The sequence below is a fragment of the Accipiter gentilis genome, chromosome Z, assembly GCF_929443795.1.
Source record: "Accipiter gentilis chromosome Z, bAccGen1.1, whole genome shotgun sequence".
Lineage (NCBI taxonomy): Eukaryota > Metazoa > Chordata > Aves > Accipitriformes > Accipitridae > Astur > Astur gentilis.
In genome coordinates this window covers 37,976,349-37,998,503 of record NC_064919.1, presented here as the reverse complement: position 1 = coordinate 37,998,503, position 22,155 = coordinate 37,976,349, and the positions used below count along the sequence as shown (strand labels likewise).

Sequence of the window (22,155 nt, the reverse complement as noted above, 5' to 3'; positions counted from 1 at the left end):
CCAAACACATCTACTAAACACTAATAGAACTGTGAGGGTACTTTATGCTATTTAGTGCATGGGATTCGTAAGTGATGGCACCTTAAGTATTGAGTCAGTAGGCACCAAGAGCATAAATCTATATGTACCATGTTTCAGTGATAACACTTTCCTGTATGGCATTATTCACACAATTTTAGACGACTGTCTTTCTCCTGTAAGGGTCTTGAAATAGCCTTGAAGTTGCTAGCAGATGACATGGTAATCCTCTGATTACTTGGATAAAAGGATTTTGACTAGGAAGACCCAGCAGGGTTACTCAACATGACAAATGCCCCGAGATTCAGTGCCTCAGTACAAATATACCAAAACTAAACAATACCACAATACATACACACACACAAACACATAATGTCTGAAAGTAAGTTTGTCTTTAAGTTAGCCAGAGACATGAAGTAGAAACACTGATGCCATGAGTTGGTTAAACACTCTGGTGAGCAGTTAGACAGCTTATTCCCTGGTTCTTGCCATCAACAATGTTCCTTACTTTATGACTTGGGAGGAAATCTGGATGGAGTCACCCTGTCTGCAACACCTCAATTCAAATCCCACTGAAATTATTAAGATACCTAATGAATTCTTCAAATTCTGGATCAAAATGTGAAGGCCAGAATGTCTAATGTGTTTTATTGGGACAAAAATAACACAAACAGGTACATATTGGTACTTCAAAATAATGGCAGCATTATACTTAATTTTAATAAGCTCCTACAAACTATGGAAACAATGTGGTAGCCTAGCACCTGCTTTTTCAGATGCCTGAATGACTTTTTAAAGTCCAGCTTCAGGAGTTCAGCTAGACTAAGGTTTTACCAAGAGGCTTGTGAACATGAACAGGCAAGTCTTTCTGAAAAGAATAGTTCAAATATTCTTGTTTGGATTAATTGCAAATGTCTGCTTTTCTGAGGCAGCACAGTGAGAGGCTGCCACTAATGGATTTTGGCTCAATCTAACAATTCAGCCCCCTCCCTATGATGCAAGATGAGTGGCACCAACCTAGCTCTAACTCACTTCATTTCAGGTGTATAAAGATCTTTTAGCTATAAAAATCCATGTCCTAGACAGTTAAAATCATTCCAATTGTGATGAGCTATCTCTGTTTTCAGAAAGCTTTAAGTTTGTCCAAGTCTCAGTTGTACGTATTCCTGCTCTTGTGCAGGTAACAGTTCATACCTGCCTCAGGGATGTCAGTGCTGAGTATTTGGTGATCTTCAGTCTTTGCTCCAACACCTTCCCCTTCTTTTTTATTTTGATAGCAGAATATTTACCCTTCCAGTTGGCAATTTTTGTGATACTCAGAGCCAAAAACTTAGCTGCTTTTTGGACAGTTACAAGGTAATGAAAACAAGGTAAAAACAGTCCAGGAAAGAAATAAAGTGCACAGCAAGACAGAGGCAAGGACTGTTGTGACCTACACAGTTTTTGCAAACCTAAGGTAAGTAATTCTATGTTAATAAGTGTTCCAGCTTCTTAACGTCCCCATGAGAGAAAAAAAAAAAAATCAGTAATAATTAGAAAACAAGTCGTCTTTCCCATTTTGCCTTTGCACTTCACCTTCTATTCTCTATTAACTGTTCTCTTCATTTGTTTGCTCAATCTTCTCTCTTGAGCAGATAAAAGGGTTTCATTAGAGCAAAGCCTAATGCTGTCAGTGGCAGGAGAGCTGCCAGCCCTGGCAGTTTTAGTAAGTCTATTAAGCTGACCTAAGCATGCTAATACTTAATAAATTCCTTCTATTCACAGCAGTCCTTTGCAAGTATTTCTTTATCTCATAAGAAAAACTAAGTTATGCAATTCAAATAAGTAATAAAAGGCCAGACCCCACACTCTTCCTTATCTTTATATATATATATATATTTGGTTCTGTCCTAAGACAAGCAGCAGTATACTATCAATCATAACCTCTGCTGTACCAGAAGCACTTCTTGAGATTACAGAAAGGTCTAACAAAAGCTTCGTGAAAGTATTCCATTTCAGAGATTATTAAGAAGAAACCAGTACTGGACAAGCAAAACAGAACTTTTTTTTCAAGGATTTCCTGCCATAGCCCATTTGCAGAGCAGATGTTCTAAACCTATCTGAAGAACATCTGTTATACCCATCTAGTATAGTTTATCTCTAATTTATCCAGAGGGGAAAAAACCCCTAGATTCTACAAATCACTGACATCTTCTGTCGCTGCCATAGCACTTAATATGGCAGAAAATACTCTGAAGAATAACAAGTGAACTATGTAACAGCACTAGTTGGCATCACCGCTCATCAAAGTAAAAGCCTTTATCCTCCTTAATATCATTTGCCTTTCTGCAGGGCTCCACAGCTCCAGCTATTACTTCATGATTAATAGAAACAAAGTTTTTAAGGCAACAAAGCATTGAATGTTCATCTCTTACATAAAAGAACAAATCTGTAGCAGTAGAAGTGTTTCAGTTCAACAAAAATCTTAAAAAAAAAATCTACGGGGCTTCTAAAAGAAAAAAACAAGAGTGCTCACATCAAAAAGAGAAGGTTGATCCTAATTCTTCTCTACTGAAAGATTAATGTCATTGTTTAGGTAATATAATATATGGGGGGGAGGAGGGAGAGGGCAACACCCTGATGTCTAATAGGAAACCTACTCAATAAGCAGCATGATTTATTTAAGTGCACATTTACCCAAGAACTACTGTCAGGCAAGTGCAGAAATGATGGTGGAGCAGTCCCACAGCATCATTTCTCCAGCCATTTGAGATGACCATAACAGAAAACATTGGCTTGCAACAGCTGATTTTTTATTCATTCTCCATTTTCAGGTTTTGCAAAGGGTACTGGGGACATTACTTGTTTTAGTTCATACAAAATTATCACACAGACAGAAAAGGACCATGGTTCTATGAATAGAGAGGATCATATTTTAAACTCAAAACTTAAACTGTCCCAATAAGAACAAAAAGCACTCATCTTCATAAGGGTTTAGCAGAGAAAAACCAATGACGCACATGCCTATTATTATATTTAGCACAGAATTTGTACATCAGCTACTCCAGCGAGGCTAACAACACATCAGCAACTTTGCACAGAAGCTGAACACCTACAGAGAAAAATAAACCAGACTTCTTTATCAAGGACTGTCTGTCTGCTTCCCCAAGGAAAAAGAAATTACACTGAAGCCACCTACAGCAGGTGGCAATCATGTTGCTTAGCCACAGCTGTGGTGAAGCCTTCAATTAAAGGACAGCCTGGCACTTAGTGATGAATTAGGCTTTTTCACAATCACTTGAGTATACCCCTAAGCAATTCTCCTCCGTGTTGTTTCATTAATTTATGTCATATCCTTGCAGGGCAAAACAGTACTTACACTAGATAATGCAACAGCCTGCAGACCTCTTCTCATACGGCTCAGTTCTGCTGTTCTACTGCATGGGAACACCCGCTTGTCAGAGAACAGAAAACACAGATGAGTTAGAGCATGAAGAAGCAAAGGAAATTCTCTCCTGTAAATAAACTTACTTTACTAAGTTGCCATATATGGCAATACTTTTTCTATTCTTTTTAAATAAACACTCTTAGAATCTCATCTGCATGATTCACGTGATGCTGATTAATGCACCCATCTAATGAGGGAGAAAGACTTCAATCATTCTGCCCCTAAATTCATGTCTAAGACCTCAGTTTTATAGCATAACACTGGGTATTTCTGCATTCTTATTTTTTGAGCTTATGGAAAAAAAACCACAAATGAAGGACCTCGAGAAAGATCTAGTTTGCCACAGAAGACTATGCAAATACCAAAAAAAAAAAAAAAAAAAAAAAAGTAAAATCATCACAGACAATATCAATGTATATTATAGATTCTTGTCGAGTGCCATCTTTCTAGCCAATGACTCCCCTTGCGGTAAAAACCTTAGTTAGGAAAGGGCTGTGTACAAAGGAACTTGTGACATATGTCCTCCAACTTATGTTTGTATAAAAATGGTAAATTTTTAGTAACAAATACAATTATCTCTTAAAACCCCATGCATTTGTTATTGAGGAAATTGATATTGTTCCAAAAATATACACGTGTAAAAAACCCAAAAAAACCCCCCTATCATTTCTCCTTCAAATTACTAACTCTAAGTACCACCAACACAAAAAGCAAAGGTAATAAAAAAGGGTAATAAAACCATTATTTCATGAAAAATGTATAGCATTTTTGTGCACAGCTGTTGATTTATATAAGTGTACTTCATACTGCTAGGCAACATGATTAATATACCAGAAAAGAAGGTAAAAAGTAGGTCAGTGGCATAGGACAACAGTTCTTCAACTCAACTCGCCTTCCTGCCTCCAACTTGAAGCGTAAAATTCATTCCTCATATTTTGGAGCACTAAATAGCACTGTAACTAGATGCAGAAGACAAGAATTATAAGACATTATCCACCCTTGTTCTTTACATGAAATTCCCATGACATCTATAGAAATTCCACAGCTGCACAAACCACAATAAGGTCCATAGCAAACACAGCTTTCAGGATTTGCTCTTCAATATATATCAAAAGCATAAGAGAGACAGCAAATGTTAACATTTTATTCATTTTGAACATATAAAGGTTATAACTCTCTGAAACAATTTTTTTAGAGCCATCTTGTGGGGAAAGTAAGCAATTTAAAACAATACATGTACTCTTAATTGGTTTTCTACCAAAAAGATCAGTGTTCAGTATGACATCTTCTAGTACTCTTTTAAAAAAATAAATGTCTCGGTCACAGTGTAAGCTTTATAAAACATTGTTTAAACCACTGGAACATGAAGGAAGTGCCTTTATAAACAATCATGTGGTAGAAGGTTGGTTCTAGATAGAAAAAATATATATCATTAAGTTAAAGATGCTATTTTTCTGAAGAATGCTTTTAGGCCAGATTCCATTCAAACTCCACCCAACTGCAACCCAGAAAAAAGGCGCAAAAACCTAGAGAAGCTGAGGTTTCTTTCAGAGCTCGCTTGGCCAAATGAGTAAATCAGATGGAATTATTCAATCTAATTAAAATAGGGTAAAAAAACCCAAACCAAAACAAAAAACCTAAAATAAATCTAAATATAGTAGTAGATTCAGCACTCGAAGCTGAAAAGCTTTTGTTCTTTAACATCTTTAGCATTGCCAAATTATTTGAAGTTTTGGTAATCTTCTGCTAGTTCCGAAGGACTTCACACCAGTTGTTTATAAAGAACTCATTGAATGACAGTTTTCTGTTTGCATACACTTAAGTGAAGTACAGGGTTGGGCAGTCAATTTTGGAATAATTGAAAGTTGTGATGCAGGCTTCAGCTACCTAGAGCGCTGCTGCTTGATCTATGCGTCTTGTCTATGAAGCAAAGCGCTTAAATTTTATCCTAGAGAACAAAAGCGCACATGTAGTCCCTATATCTTACTTGGTTTTAACTTATGCCCTATTAAAATACTTCATTTACATAGAACATTAAAGCATATCACATCACATTTATCCAATACGTAATTATCTTCTATTAATACAAAAGTAAAACAGAATATCACAGAATGCTTTTACAAAGTGCACAGTCAAGAGGTGTCACAGAAATATGCACTTTTCAGAGCTGTTACAATCAGTGTATAGTATAGGCTAGCGGGCACCTCTTAATTTTTTATTTTGCAAATAAATAAGGATATTTGATAACAAGAGGGTCCTATGGTACCCAAAGCCTCTGACAGATGTAACTAAACAGAACATACTGGCATCCAGATGTGTAACCAGACAATTTTGCTAAGGCAAGCATGAGTATGTCAATTTTCAATTTTACACTTCTACCAAACTTTGAGTGAAAGAAGGTGTACATGTGCGCTTACAGCTTTTCTTCCTCCTTGAAGATGACAATGAGATCCGCTTCCTCTACATCCTCTTTAAACTTTGGAAAGGAGCCCTGACTCAGGTGCACTCGCCTTAATGAGATTTTGGATTTCTTTGAATTTTGGATGTTCTTTGTCAGCTACCAGCTGCAGCAATATAGCTTCACTAGTAGTAACTATAATTCCAGTACGAGCAAGACGCTGAAAGAGAAAAGAGTAGAGAGAGAATAACATGAGGTACTTGCAAATGTGAATGAGTATACATTTTGTAAAAATGACAAATGGTATTTTTAAAAACATCTATTAACAAAACTATTGCCAATTCCATTCCAACATTTCTTAGTAGTGCCATTTATAAAGCTAGAATGGAAAGTGACTGTTTTTAGACTTTCCTGAGGAAAAAGCCTGCCCTGGACTGCAAATAAGGCTTCCTGCTTGGACTGGATTCTTCCCCCATGTCAGATTTAATATGCAGAAGACCCACACCCTCTTATATTAACAACCCTTTCCCCTTGCATGGTCCCAAGGACAGCTTTCTTCACTCTCATGAACATTTGAAAGGCCTGGGGAAAAAAAGAAAATAGCAAGGTCCAAGCTGAAGGTGTTAAGCAAGAAACTTAATTATAACAATTTCTCTTTCAGGGCTTGTTGTGTACTAGTACTTCAGTCTTTGGACTACACAGCATGCTAGTACTAATAATCTCAGGAGACAGAACAAAAAGCTGCTCTACAGACCTTATAACTCATAGTAGCACAACAGCGGCTTGTTTTAACCAACAGCCTCAGTAACTCCTGAGTTAGTTCTCACAGGCTACAGAATAAAAAGCATCGCTGCATAGAAAGCAAAACTGAAAGAGGTCTGCTAGATCTTGTAAGTGTGCAACTAAACAGAGCAATGCTACATCTAGCCCAAACCACAGGAGTTATCACAAACCACAGACTTTTAAGACTGTGGTTGTTGCTACATAGCAAAGTTATCTTTAAGTAAAGTCTGAACCACCCCCTAACCCCCATCAACTTCCCAGCAATTGTACAGATGCTTTGGCAGTAAAACTGTTCATCAGTCCAGCTTTTGCTCCATCATCCTCTCCTCAGCTGCATGGTCCACCAAATCTAATAGGGTTGTGAATGAGCCGAGGGAGGGCAAGAGGCAGAAAATACAGATACGTTCACCTTCAGACAGGTTTCAATTATAATTATAAGGGAAAGAGACTCTCCAAACTTTCTAGGGCAGACATAGATCACTGCTGTTTAGTTGTTCCATTACAAAGCAATTGAGGGGGGGAAGTTATTAATTTTAGGGGACCAGTAAAGTATATGTAACTACAGTCTATATAATTGGAAATGAACTAGGCTAGATTTACTCAGGTCAATGCTTCCTCCTTGCAATAATGCCAGCAAGCCTTGTGATATTCTTAAGTTGAAGCAAAGCAGATAGCTTCCCCACATCTCCTGTTCTGTACAATGACACATTTGTTTAAACCACATACACATACAAAAGAGAAAAATAGGTAAATCACAATGAAATATTATAGCAATGTTTTCACGATGTACTTCTCCAGGAACAAAAAGGTTTTGCTTTTAACTAGTATGGATGAGAGAAAAAACAGACTGTTAAAGAACCTTGCCTTCTGAGAAATGTTGATTGAAAAAAGAGAATGTCTTCTCTTCAGAAGTGAAACATACCATAACATGTAAAAGAGGCTGACATCGGCTTACTTCTAGGACGAAGTATAATTTATATAGTTTTGATATTAGTAGGAATGAATTGATGCACATGCTAAGCATACTGGATTATTTTCAAGGAAAGAAGAAGTTTTCTCAGAACATAGTCTTTCAAACAAAGGAAAGCAGCAAGTGTGTGTTGCATCCACGCCGCAGAAGCAAGTAGAACAGAAAAGAAATCCAGCAGGAACAGACTAAGCTGGCTCAATCTGAGACCAAGCAGTGACACAAGGCACCTTCATCAGATAGGGCAGATACTAAGAACAGCTACATCGTTGGCCAGTTGGGTTGAATTATTTCATGAATGGAAATTCTGAGGTTTTTTGGTTTCTGGGTTTTGGGGTTTTTTGATTGCAAGTTTTTGCCTGCTGTCATTTTTAAGTGCACAACAGAAGCAGAGGCAGTAACTCTTTAGGGTCATCCAGGCAGACCTGAAAGCCTTGGCTATCAATTAATTCAAACCACGCTACCTAGTACACCTGTTCAGATATCTGCATGTTTGTCACCAGCACCATCAAAATACATGCTATGAGAAGGGAAATGGGGAGAACTGAAGGGGTGGGTGGGACCAGATGGGATTTATTTGAGGTTGCTGAGGGTTGTTTTCACTACAGGGTCACTCTTTATCATCCTTGAAAGGTCACTGTGAACAGAGGAGGGCTGTTACTGGGAAAAGGTAAACATTAAACCCATATTTCCAGAAAAGTAAGGAGAAGGATCCAGGGAACACAGATCAATGAACCTCACCTCAGTTCACCAGGTATGGAGCAAGTCTGCACAAGAGACAATGCCAGACTCACTAATTAGAAGAGTATAACTAGAACTGTCAGCTGTACGGTGTGACTAAATCAGGATTACCCAAATGCTTTGGTGTTTTACCAACTTCCCTAGGAAACATACCACCTTGGTCAATCAGGATTACTGACATGCCCAGTACATGTGTCCCTTTCTCCTAGTCTCTTGCTCCCAAGCATGCCCACCTCTTGCCCACAGCCCTCAGCAGCATTTTTAAAAGAGGTTCTACGGCACAAAAAGGAGACAAGGTTGGCATGTGCAGCCACAGAGGAGGATGAGGAGGAGTTACTGCCATGTAACTGGCTGGGTCATCACAGCAAGCCAGCAAACATTCCCCAAATCATATTTTAATTATGACTACTTAAGGGACCACTGCAAAACATTTTCTTTGTGCTTGGTGAGAAAACATTGCAAAGACATACTAAAAAGTTACCTTAACCCAACCAATTTGCCTGTATTACAGCTTTTGCAACCAACCATGCTTTTAAGATGATCGATACCTCTTTGACTAGAAAGAAAATCAAAGCTAGCTAGTCACTGCTTTAATATCTGTTAACACTGCACCAACTTCTACACTTGCAGACACAGCATAAGTGATAATCAAATGTACAAAGACATACACAATAACGCAAACAGATTTCAGTTTTTCTATATTTGTTTTCTCCACTACTGCTCCTGCACCACATTGACTTGGGAAGTCAGGATTCCAGGCATTCCTGCACTCTGTGTACGTCACTATGCTTTACATGACAGATGACATTAAGCTTCCATTTAATCAAAGTCATGGGTCTCATCAAATGCTATATGCTGGTGATTTCCCTTTAGCCTTTAATTCTCTTATGAGAAACAGAAGAAATTAAAAGTCTTCTCGAAATCTATGAAAGAAGTATAAAATGCTGTAGTTATTACTAGTTTCAATTTCAAAATAGTTGTTAGGGCGCCGAGGGAAAAATTGAAATACTTAATGTATATATCAGGTTTTGATTTCTAACAGTGATGCCTCTAGGCAAGTTAGAGTACACTATCAAAAAATCGTTTGCATTAATTTGCTACCACATAGTTGTATGTGCTTTTATATCTTTTTGTTACATTTATCTCCACTTTCTCAACATTTAGTTAGACTAAGCTCCTATAAAGGGGGGGCCAGGAGGAAGTCTTTACTATAATCACAGAGTCTTGAGATTAAGCTTAAATTTGCACTGATGAAGAAGAGCAGAGGGACAGACAGACATACAAGAAGAAGCTTTGAACGGGATCACTTACTATATTCCATTGCATTTCAAGGAATTTCAACAGCAGAACAAATACTGTTTGGAACAACAAAACCAAAAGCTCTGTAGCACTTCTACTCTGCTATACAGATAACACTCCACAAGAAAGTATCCCAAAATGCTAATGGTTATACAGAGTAACCTAGATTGCACGAAACAATCACTTTTAAAATCCAAGTGTCCCAAACTGGGATCCATATATTAAATCATAAGTTAGGGAGAAAAAATAAGGCAGTAATCCTTCTCCACCCTGGAAACTATTCTGAGAATCAGAACATTCACCTCTTCTCAAGTCTATATCTGTCCACTACTTACTGACTTTAGAAATTCCTTGTTAGCTTACAATAAGTAGGGAAATTAACATTGTGAATGGGTTAACCCTGGCTGAACACCAGGTGCCCACCAAAGCCGTTCTATCACTCCCCCATCCTCAGCTGGATAGGGGAGAGAAAATATAACAAAAGGCTCGCGGGTCGAGATAAGGACAGGAGAGATCATTCACTATTACCGTCACGGGCAAAACAGACTCAATTTGCAAAACATACTCAATTTATTACAAATCAACCAGAGCAAGGTAATGAGAAGTAAAATGAAATCTCAGAACACCTTCCCACCACCCCTCCGTTCTTCCCGGGCACAACTACCCTCCCGGATTTCACCACCAAGCCCCCCCAGCGGCACAGGGGGACAGGGATGGGGTTTATGGTCATCACACGTTATTTTCTGCCGCTTCACCTCCTCAGGACGAGGGCTGATCACACTCTTCCCCTGCTCCAGCGTGGGGTCCCACCCACGGGAGACAGTCCTCCACGAACTCCTCCAACGTGGGCCATTCCCACGGGCCGCAGTTCTTCACGAACTGCTCCAGCATGGGTCCATTCCACGGTGTGCAGTCCTTCAGGAGCACACTGCTCCAGCGCGGGTCCCCCACGGGGTCACAAGTCCTGCCAGAAAGCCTGCTCCATGGGCTCCTCTCTCCACAGATCCGCAGGTCCTGCCAGGAACCTGCTCCAGCGCGGGGTTCCCACGGGGTCACAGCCTCCTTCGGGAACCCACCTGCTCCGGCGTGGGGTCCTCCACGGGCTACAGGTGGATATCTGCTCCACCGTGGGCCTCCCTGGACTGCAGGGGGACAGCCTGCCTCACCAGGGTCTTCACCACGGGCTGCAGGGGAATCTTCGCTCCGGCGCCTGGAGCATCTCCTCCCCCTCCTTCTTCACTGACCTTGGTGTCCGCAGGCTTGTTTCTCTTACATGTTCTCACTCCTCACTCCGGCGCCAGTTTCTCTCCGTCCCAACTTTTCTTCATTCTTAAAAATGTTATCACAGAGGCGTTACCACTATCACTGATTGGCTCGGCCTTGGCCGGCGGCGGGTCCGTCTCAGAGCCGGCTAATATGGGCTCGCTCTCTCTCGAACACAGGGGAAGCTTCCAGCAGTTTCTTACAGAAGCCACCCCTGTAAACCCCCCCCCGCTACCAAAACCTTACCAAACAAAACCAATACAAACATACATACCCAAGGTGGAGAAAGCCTCAACTAAGAAACTTACCTCAAGAGCAAACATTCTGTCCATCATACTTCTTGATGAGGTGGCATCAGCTACTATGTGGACTTCCAGACCTCTGCCAATTAATTCCAATGCTGTTTGCTGGATGCAGACATGAGTCTACAGGGGAGAAATCACAGGCAAAAAAACCCACCAACAAACCATTGCTATAAAACATGAGTAGCACACTGCCAAAGTAGAGTACATAATTTATTAGGGTTCAAACACATATTTTTCTAACCCTGACATTACTAGGGAACTCAATGTGGGTTTTAAATGCTGACCAGGTTTGAGATAAGAGCCTGTAGTTTACAAATATCTAATTTCAGATTTTATTATGAGATAATATCAAAGACAAATAACACAAGAATAATTTAATCTGTAGAGGATATCTGAGCACTAAGCAATGTAAATTGACTCTTTTTAATTACAGAAAGCAACGCTTAATACTATTGTGGCTCAACTGACACTACCATAAAACAGTACAAGAATGGCAAGGCACATACTTCTACTCCAAACAGGACAACGCTGCGCACTCCAGGGATCTCTGCTAATGCTGCTTCAACTTCTGGCAACACCATTGAAAATTTTGTTTTGGGAAGCACAAGTTTAGCTCCTGTTAAATCAATTTCTTGCACAGTGCTGCCAAGACCTTTGGGATACTGCTCAGTTACAATAACTGGAATTCCTAGGAGCCGTGCACCTTGGAGCTGCAAGGGGACAGGAAGGAGAGCGTACAAGAAATTATTAAAGATCGATAATTGCAAACACGTTATTATGTGAAACTGAATAACCAGTAAACTGGCTGTGTGTAAAATAATAACTTACATGTGTGATCAAAATCCACTACAAGAAAAAAAAGCAAAAACCATACCAGCCGTTGGCCCACGCTGATGATATCACCAAAGTACTTGATGGCAGGCCGGAATCGCTCTTGCATATCACAACAGAAAAACACAGTGCTTGAGGGTGTCAAGTTGCCCAAAGTAGTCATCTGAAAAACAAAATAAAGATATTGTTTTCCATGGCAGTGAAGACCCTTTCAGAAAAGCAGCAGAATGAAAAAAAGCCTGCAACACCTCTGCCAGGTAACAGACTTGTTACTTTAAGTCAAAATAGGAGAAAGGTTTTTTAAGCCTGATTTGGAACGTTTCTAAATTCAAATGAACAGCTGATACCAAGCACTGTAGTACAGTCATCAATAGGTAATCAAGATTTTATTAGGTGAGAGACACAAGTTAGTGTACACGTACATGGAAACTTCTGAACTCTAAAGTGGGGCAGAGAAGCACACTCCCTAAAGTACCGTAAAAAAAAAAAAAAAAAAAAAAAAAGTACCAACAGGAAAATTACATTCCTCAAATTAACTTTTAAATCCACAACTCTTGGAACTGCCATAAAATCAGGATAAATTAAAGTTAAAAAAAAAAAGTCAGACTTCCACTTGGTTTCAATAATCTGCGTACATGTATTTTCAAGTTTCATTGTGTAGTCACTTTGTTTTATCTATGACATCTTTTAGCACAAGTCTGCTGAAAGTCCAAAGGCTAGAACAAAAGCACAGAAGCTTCTCAGTATTATGATCAGAAACTGAACTGAATACATTTTAATGACAAAAATAATCTCCGAGTTTCCCTCACACAGGCTACCAAGTGGGGTAGAAGTGGGGGGTAAGAAAAAAGAAATCAAATATTGAATTTTCTCATGCTTTGAAAGAGTGCTTTGTATTTGTATGAAATTACTTGTACTACCTGCAGAAGCAAAGGATAAGGCTTCAGTTGGAGGCTACAGGGAAAGAAAGCACCTACATACTATCATATAGTTGTAAGGCAACTCAAGAGGAATTACATCCATTCAGGAGCTTTTCAGCAGATTGATAAATCAAATTGAATAAACTGCTTCTGGGAAGTACCCATTAATTGTATACACTTCATTTCCTGCAAACTAAGGTTGTGATGTTTTAAACCAAAACAAAATTACAGAATCTGTAAAATAGTACATTTTGGAAAAGCAGGGATATATTGGGTTTATGTGGCAAGGTTTTGGTAGCGGGAGGAGGCTGCAGGGGTAGCTTTTGTGAGAAGTTGTCAGAAGCTGCCCTGTGTTGGACAGAGCCAGTTCCAGCCAGCTCCAAGACGGATCTGCTGCCGAGTAAAGCTGAGCCCATCAGTGATGCTGGTGGCATCTCTGTGATAATATATTTAAGAAAGGGTAAAAAGAACCCACTGTGACACAGCAGCTGGGAGAGAGGAGTGAGAATATGTGAGAGAAACAGCCCTGCAGACAGCAAGGTCAGTGAAGAATGAGGGGTAGGAGGTGCTCCAGGTGCCGGAGCGAAGATTCCCCTGCAGCCCGTGGTGAAGACCATGGTGAGGCAGGCTGTCCCCCTGCAGCCCAGGGAGGTCCACGGTGGAGCAGGTATCCACCTGCAGTCCATGGACGAGCCCATGCCAGAGCAGGTGGGTGCCCGAAGGAGGCTGTGACCCCGTGGGAACCCCGCGCTGGAGCAGGTTCCTGGCAGGACCTGTGGATCTGTGGGGGACCCACGCTGGACCAATGTGCTCCTGAAGGACTGCACCCTATGGAAAGGACCCATGCTGAAGCAGTTTGTGAAGGACTACAGCCTGTGGGAAGGACCCACATTGGAGAAGTTCATGAAGGACTATCTCCCGTGGGATGGACCCCACACTTGAGCAGGGGAAGAGTGTGAGGAGGAAGGACTGGCAGACACGAAGTCTTATGAACTGACCGCAACCCGCATTCCCTGTGTCTCTGTGCCACTTGAAAGGAGGAGGTAAAGAAATCAGAAGTGAAGCTGAGTCTGGGAATTGGGAATCCTTAAATACAAGTCCCAAATCTTTCATTGATTCAGCACATCTCCTGAGTAAAACATGTTTGATCTCAATTCCCAAGGCTAAAAAACTACAGTAATGGCCATGCTCAACCATACAGAATGGCCTGTTCAAATTGTTGTAAAAATTACTTGTGCATAATAATTGTAAACACTAAATTCCCACACCTCTCAGATTCAGTACATCGCTACTGCCAAAACAGCAAAAGTTCATAACCTCAGTTCCTTCAGTCCTTGCTGGCAAAATGGCAATACTACTAATACAAGCAGTTACGAAGGCAAATGCAGTAATGACCATAAAGCAGGTGCTCTAACACTGGACCCACTGATGCCACAGGAAGACAGAAGAGCATCACAACAGGCATCAGGAAAATCTTTTTCACTAGGAAGGTACAGCTGCACTCAAAGAGGTTACCATGGGTGGTGGTATCTCCATCCTTGGAGATTTTCAGCATTCAGCAAAGGGACAGCTGATTTGATCAAGAATTGGCTTTGCGTAGGAGTTAGGGAAGGCAGCCCCTAGATATCACTCCCAAACGACACTTCTGCAATTCTACACCATGTAATAAATGAGGCCTGGGACCAGGAACGCTTGAAAATAAAATTAAATATTGAATAACTGCCTTGTTCTTGAACACCATCTATCTATGTGCTTGAACAATGCAGAAACCAGTGGGTGAGAAGCACTAACGTACAATTGAACATCACAGCAAGCACCTACCGTGACCCATTCTAACTTTGGCACTACTATCAGAGCAGTCAATCGTGACATTTAACTTTCCCACAGCTCAGTGGCAAAAATAGAGTAATTGGAATAGACAATATTTATAAGTGTGCCTCCTACTCAGAAAACGTGTCATTTTGTCTTGGCATTTACAGGACAAGCAAAGACCATTATTTTCTTCTATAAATCATTCCACCACTCCAATTTTTTTTAAGATCACTTTGAACTACTGCAAACCATCATGGATCATAGAGTGATCAACGTGGAGTTAGTCTACTGCCTTAGTATACACCTTCCTATGCCAAGGCAGTGGATGGCACTACCATCCTTAGAGGAACAAGTATGAATAGACTAGGAAGGCCTTCTAGAAGTTGCATAGTCTGCCTCTACAGAAGCATCAACCAAACACAAGTATTCTTCACAGATACCTACCTGGTCCGACCCATCAGCAATACACAATTTACAGAGCTCCTAGACAATCCATCCCACAGCTCTTATCTTTACCTTGCAGTGTCTTCTTACCCATAGCTCCTTTGTTGCCATTCAAGAGCATTATTTCCAGTTCTGTCCATGCTGGATCTGAAATGCAAGAGCTTTACCATCCTCCTTCATGTGTATAACCATGCACAAACATCTATTACCATACCTCAAGACTTAGATCCAGTCTCCCTTTAGTCCTGTCCCTCCCTTATTCTAAAACATATCTAATACTTTCAGTCTTTCCTCCTACAACTCAAATAATCTTCATTGTCCTCCCTGGGGTGCTTTTCAAATTGCAGTCTACAGTAAGCCACCCAATACTACTATAACAGTAGTATTTCTCAGCCTCTAATACTTCTCAGCAGTAGTAGAGCCCCAGAGAAGATTGGTCAACTCACAGCCCTTGCAGGCTCTATTCAATTTGTACTTTCCAGTATGCTATTTGCTCTTTTCATAATTGAAGATACTTAGACTCCTGAGGTGCATTTTAGCCTCAAAAATCATCCCTTGAACTCTCCTTCATGTTTTATTTGCATAGTTGATTATTTCTACCTTAGTGTAGGAATTATTTCTACCTTTATTGCACCCATTTTTAACTGCATCTTATTTCACCTTGTTTCTCCAACTTGTAACGAAAAGCCTGAATTCTGCTCTCTCTGATGCTTGCAGCTCCTCGCAAATACAGTATTTGCCTTCAGTTTCAGCAATGACATGGAAGACAGAATATTTACAAGCAGTGGATTTGGAATAGATCTTATAGAGCCCAATTCAATATTATTCTGATTTGACAGTGAAGCACAGTAGAAAACTGACTACCTTTCCAGCCAGGCAGCATCCTCATTAGACTTCCACTGAACCCATAATCCCATGTGTTTATGTCAAACATCACAGGGAGCTGGAGTAAAAGCTTTTTGCCTGCTTTCCTCTATTATCAAGTTGGTTTAATATGATTTAATTTATCCCTTCAGTTTCATACCAGCGGCACTCTAAAATAAAGTTGGGTCAACTATGTATTTGCTAAATAGAAGATTTCACAAAATCTAACACAAATAATTCCTATATTGATTTTCCTATTTATTTCTGATTAACTTGCAGTCTAAATCGAACCATGCAACACCTGGCAGAACAAGAAGAAACCAGAAGAAATAGATGGCAAGATCAAAATATCAACACTTGTTGGTGTTACTTGGAACAGCAGATGTGGGTAAGAGCACAGCAGAAAGAAGTTTGAAATTAAGTTTCATAAATAGTAGCAAATGCAGTCCATAAATATATTCACAGAAGTATCTGCTACATATAAAGGAAAGTTTCCATTTACTGTTTCTTCAGCGTGCCACGTAAGTCCTACTACTCACTTGCTCTCAAAGCCGTCCTCGGTCCTCCACGGCCACACTGCATCAGGAATATGGGACACCTCCACCTCATGCATCCCCCAGCAGTGAACACCAGGACCACCCGCACCATTCCAGCGTTGCACCCTACTAGCGAGCTGGGGTGGGGGCAAGCGTACACCCGAACGAATGCCAAATCCTAGGCCGGCACCTCTTTGCTTTCACTCCAAGGAGAGCTAGGCTGGGCTGCTGCAGGCGCATGGCACCTGTCCAAATCAACCTCAAATATAACATCTACTCAGCCACGGTATCATTAAACAACCTAAATTTAAAAGGAAAAAAAAAACAAACAAAAAAACAACTCCCCAAATCACCTGAAGATCCCACGCATGCTGTATAAGCTTCTTCATTACCCTCCATTAGCCACCAGGACCTTCTTCCCTCCAGCTGGAAGTTATCCACAGCACAACCAGAATAGGTATGTCAGATGGACACGTAACCCGATGCCGCTCTTTCACCCAGCTAGAGAAGTCATCTCTAGGGCCTTGTCCAGACCAGGATTTAAAGGTATGCTCTCACGAGTTACATAGGCTTTAAATCCTACTCTAGAGAAGGCCTAGGTGGGAAAGGACAGGTGTTTTTTCACATCTATTTAATCTCTGCTAATTATTATTAATCACACAAAATGTGACTGTGATGAAATCCTGTAATTACAGTATCAGCTTTACAAAAATATTCACATATACTGGGTCTTTATCTGTACGTTCCCTGTTCAAACTTCAGGAAACCATTGCACATACAAAATGCAATTTTCCCCCGCAATTTGTAATCAACAAGAAAATGGAAGTAGAGAAATAATCCCACGTGACATCACTAGTCACCTCATAAATCTCTTGCCAAGGTTACCCACTGAAAGGGCAGAGCAGAGGACCTCACAGCATTAGTATTTCAAGGATGCCATGAAAATACAACAATGAAAAAAAGCTATCATATTTTCTTCTCCTTTACTTCTAAAAGTAAATCTGTAAGATTCAGTTTTACTTTGGTGCTTACCTTAACTTTTAAGCGGGGGGGGAAGGTGGAGAAGAAATTCAGTTTAATGTATTTCAAGGGAAAAATAGGTTACAAGTGTTTCAGCTTAGGAATATAAATATTTATTTTATGCTAAGCTGAAGTGCTGCCTTTATATGTAATTCAGCATTTTAAAAGGACAGACTTAGCTAAACACATGATGTTCATATAATTACAACAGTACAAAATTCTTTATCATAACCCAAAAGTATCAAAATGCTTGCTGCAGAGTAAACACAGAAACAAGGATTCTGGATTTTAAGAAACCTCTTTTCCAGTATTTTCAGTCAGTTTTCTCCCTTCTTTAAAGGGCTGCTTATTAAAAAAAATATTTATTTAGAAACACTGTAATTAATTGTAGCACTAATGTATCCAAATTTATAATTCCATGTTTAAAAAAAAAAAAAAAGGAAACAACTCCCCTCACTTGACTCAAATCCTGCAATTTATGCTTTGCCTTTTCCTGGTCTTCAGAAAATAGACTTAGGCTCCTGAGTTAATGATACTTCTATTTCCAAAGCATCTGAATGTAGCAATATTAGACATGTGTAAAAAGAGTGAAAATCTGTGTATAAATAGTTCTGGTTTTTTTACCTTATCTTTCAGCCACAATTAAGTAACATTCTGCAAGAAAGATACACCCAAGACATCACCATGTCTTTTAAAAAGAACCCCTGAAGTAGAGGTGCTTTATGCAATGATTTCAATAATTTTACCCTTTTAGCTCCAGCATCTTAAGGTTACAAGTTTGTAAATGCAGGGCACAAGTACTGCTGAAGAGGAGTCACCTTGAAGTTATGACAGCAACTGTGAAATAGCCTCTCTTGGGCATATACACGAATGCTGGCTGAACTCCTCTATTACATGGCGATAATGAGCATAGCTGTCTTGTCTTCTGATCTCTCCGAAGTGTTTTTCCTTACTGCTTCTCTCCTCCAAAGGCAGCTACAACAGTTACAGCAAAACATGATAGTTTTAGCAGCACTAATTAAGTGCATTTAGAGTTAGAAGAGGTTAAAGTGGTCCTGCATTCCCCCACCTCAACTGTAAATATTATTCTGTTAAAACTTTCAAAACCAGTAAATTCCATGAAAAGCAGATCACTCCTTTCTGCTAGTACCCAGCCCCTCAATTTGCAAGCAAATGCCCTCCTCACCCGTTGGGAGAGGCCGAGGGTAAAGTCCCTCCTCACTGCAAGACAGTGGCTGAGGAATTTGAAGAGCGGCAGCCGGCCTGAGCATCAGGGTTTACTGCATCCCACCAGCCTGCCAAACACTGGGTGGCCAGTAAAAGTTCAAGTGGCTGTTTTGCGCCAGGACAGCTAAACCAAACAAATGTACATATATGAGCACAGTACGAAGGCACAAATATGACCAGAGAGCAAATGTCCCTGTACGGATTGAGCCTTGAATCGAGCTGCACGGAGTGACTTTACAAGGGCAGCATATGGTGAATTCTCCGTGAGATTACTGCCCCCCTCAGCTGCAGGGACAGGAAATTGAAACAGCCCAGTCAAACACCATTTGGTGCTGACATTTCTTGAGCTACTGCAACAAAAGGCATCCTTCCGTGACAGGTCCACACAGGAATCAAAATGGGAGGATATCGTTTCAGAGCTCACGGGCGCTACCGCCCTAGGGTAGCCATCCCTAACTAAATGCATACATATATATTATAAAGTTAGCACATAAAAATACTGACATTATTGTCTAGGGATACAGACGCTAGTATCTGTGGCTCTTTATTTTAAAACAAATACGTATTTCCAAATATGCAAGTCTAATCACATCAGCGAGCAAAGGTTGTCCCTCTTGAAAGACACATTCAAAATGGTATTTCAACTGCCTATGCCACACACAGAGTTGGCAAACCTATGTTACGTGTAACTGCAGATAAAACATTGGGGAGAGAGACAAAAAGGGCACACAATAGTGGCAGTGCATGAATCAACATATGGAAATAAAGTATAATCTTCCCATCAGTAAATCCCAAAGGTCTTAAAAAGCGCAGCTGTGACTTATCAGACCAAATGTTCCCCAAACGAGTGATCTCTGAGCACCTGCCGGTGGCTTAAGGCGAGCTGACTGACATCATTGTGATGTCTCCAGCTCATTCTCAGCTGCTGAAGCACATCAAGGAGGCAACTATAATAATTACACAAGTACCGTCCTCTTCGTATCAACAGTTGCTATTGTCAGAGAATTGCAACAGTATCGGCGAAAGCAGCTAATCAATTAGGCAATTAATGCATTAATTATTGGCTCATCCTGAATCCCCGCAGTCAAAGCTGTGTAGTGCATCTGCACTCTGGGAATGACGTATCCTTCCATGTCTCAACGCTGACCTTTTACACCGAGATGTACGTCCTGCTATGAATGCTGGGGCTGCATTTATAGTTTCAGCGCAGAAGCTGTTTACAAGAGAGTCTTTGCAGAGCAGTGATCTGCAAGCACAAGTAAGAAACAAAATTCTGACCTGCACCACTGCTGCACACCCAGATTGCACAAATTCCATTTTTAAAATCCTTGCTTGAATTAACACCCATACCAACTCTTTTTGCAAGTTGGCAAGACGGTCCCTTCCCATTTCTCTGGCTGGGCACCCATCCATTCTGTTTCCAACGCACAACAGAGAAAGGTTTTAAACTGAAGACAATGAGTGACGAATGATGAAATGAGTAGTAACTGACAAAATAAGTTATTAAACTAGTTTGGTCTTACTAACCGCTCTTTCCATACACAGGGTTAAGGAAAGGACAAAAGACTCCAAAGGCATCCCTGATGTGCAGTCTAAGTGAACAGGACACCTTGAGAGTGTATGGGTTCAAGACACTATGATTAAGCAGGGTTTACAAACTGTGTGAATTAGACTGTTTGTGGAAGCATAAAGACAAGATGAGCAACGTTTCAGTTTTTACGACATCACTTTTTCAACTTACTAGTAATATTGTCTTGACAAACTAAAACTTCTTAATTATGAATTAAGAAGAACGTTCTCAATTAAAACAATAACTACATGTTTTGTTTTGGTTTTCTTTACAGTTGACTTCATGATGCTGGAGAAAGGAAAAAGCAATTTAGCTTCGAGTGCAACTATTACAGCATGACTGGCACGAACCTCAAGCGTGCATAAAGATATCTTAGTATGAAACACACGTACTGTATCTGTCTGGCAGTCTGGTTTTCCTGGTTTACGGCCACAAAACTAGCGAGTTACGAGCCTGCAGATCGGAAAGAGCTTTTGGGGGCCAGAAGGGGTAGAGGAATCCTAGGCACCGGCAAGCCACGAGACCGCGCTCCGGCAGAGCCCTCGTTACCGGCGCCCTTTGGGTTTCCTCCTAGCGGCACTAGCTCCGGTGAAGGCCGGGCAGCACCCGCCGCCTCGGTTTAAAGGCGGAAACACTGCTTATCCCAGCCACCGGGCTGTCTTCCCCTTCACCGGCCGGCCAAGTTCAGGTCTGGCTCGCTGAAGGCAAAGCCCGGGTACCACACGCGTGCGGCGCGGAGCGCACCTGCCTCCCCGCCTCCGCGAAACAAAAGTTTCCGCGCAGGAGTCAGTCAGCGCCGGCGTGCGGGGCTCTCTGCCCGCGGCTGCCGCTCGCCCCGGGCTCCCCCGGCCCCAGCTCGCTGCCGCTTCTCCCCGGAGGGCTCGGGGGGAGGCCGGGCGGGCGGCCGCAGCCGGCGGCGGGACGGGGCTGCCCGCCCTCGGCAGGCAGGCAGGCACACCTGTGGCGGCCGGCGCGGCGCCGCCCCGCCGTCGGGTCTCACCTGTATCTGCAGCGGCACCAGGCGCACCTTGCAGCGCTCGCTGACCAGGAAGCCCTTGGGCAGGTCTATGTACTGGCTCCACTCCTCGGCGAAGATCTGCACCACGAACTTGCGGTGCATGTCTATCTGGTCCCCGTAGAGGCTGAGGAACTTCTGGATCAGCAGCTCGTAGCCGGCGCCGTGGGGCACGCTGGAGGGCCGCGCGAAGACGGAGAAGCAGAAGAGGACGGGCACCGAGCCGCCGCCCGCCGGCGAGCAGCTCCCGCCGCCCGGAGCAGCGGCCGCCTCCGCTGCCGCCATCTTCAGGGGCAGCCGCGCCGACCGCAGCCAGCTCGCTGCGGCCCGCGCCGCCGCTCCTCCTCCTGCCGCCTCCTCCCCCCGGCCGGGCGGGCGGCGCCGGCGGCCCCCAATCCCAGCTGCGGCTGCTCCTCCTCCTCCTCCTCCTGCTCCTGTTCCTGCCTCTCCCTCTCCTCCTCGCCGTGGGGCCCGGCCCTGCCCCGCGAGCCCTCGGGGCCGGGCGCGCCGCCGGGGCGACTCCGCCGGGCGGGCACTCGCTCTCCCGCCGCCGCGCCTCTTCGGAGGGCGGGTGCCTCCCCCTCAGGCGGGCGGCGGGAGGAGCAGCAGCCCCTCAGCCAAACGTCTGCCCTGGTCCGGGCCGACGGGGAGAGCCCGGCTCCCCCCGAGAGGGGCAGGCGGGCGGCGGGAGGCGAGGGCACCTCCCGCTGGGGCG

The 22,155-nt window shown here is 42.3% G+C and overlaps 1 protein-coding gene across 1 annotated transcript; it reads right to left on the bottom strand.

The window, feature by feature from the left end:
- Positions 1 to 4,124: 4,124 nt before the first annotated feature.
- On the bottom strand, positions 4,125 to 21,856 carry ISOC1 (isochorismatase domain containing 1). Its single transcript, XM_049796476.1, has 5 exons — positions 21,426 to 21,856; positions 12,076 to 12,195; positions 11,708 to 11,911; positions 11,205 to 11,321; positions 4,125 to 6,063 (listed from the first exon to the last, which is right to left on the bottom strand). Exons 1-5 carry the CDS (start codon positions 21,723 to 21,725, stop codon positions 5,917 to 5,919), a joined length of 888 nt encoding a protein of 295 aa, XP_049652433.1. The 5' UTR covers positions 21,726 to 21,856; the 3' UTR covers positions 4,125 to 5,916.
- Between the last annotated feature and the right edge of the window lie 299 nt (positions 21,857 to 22,155).

Excerpts from the sequence above, each read along its gene's own strand:
- ISOC1 (XM_049796476.1), bottom strand. The coding sequence starts at position 21,725 with ATGGCGGCAGCGGAGGCGGCCGCTGCTCCGGGCGGCGGGAGCTGCTCG. Across the intron at positions 12,196-21,425 it reads TGGTGCCGCTGCAGATACAG|ATGACTACTTTGGGCAACTT; the intron begins GTGAGACCCGAC and ends TTTGTTTTTCAG. Across the intron at positions 11,912-12,075 it reads TCAGCGTGGGCCAACGGCTG|CTCCAAGGTGCACGGCTCCT; the intron begins GTATGGTTTTTG and ends GTCCCCTTGCAG.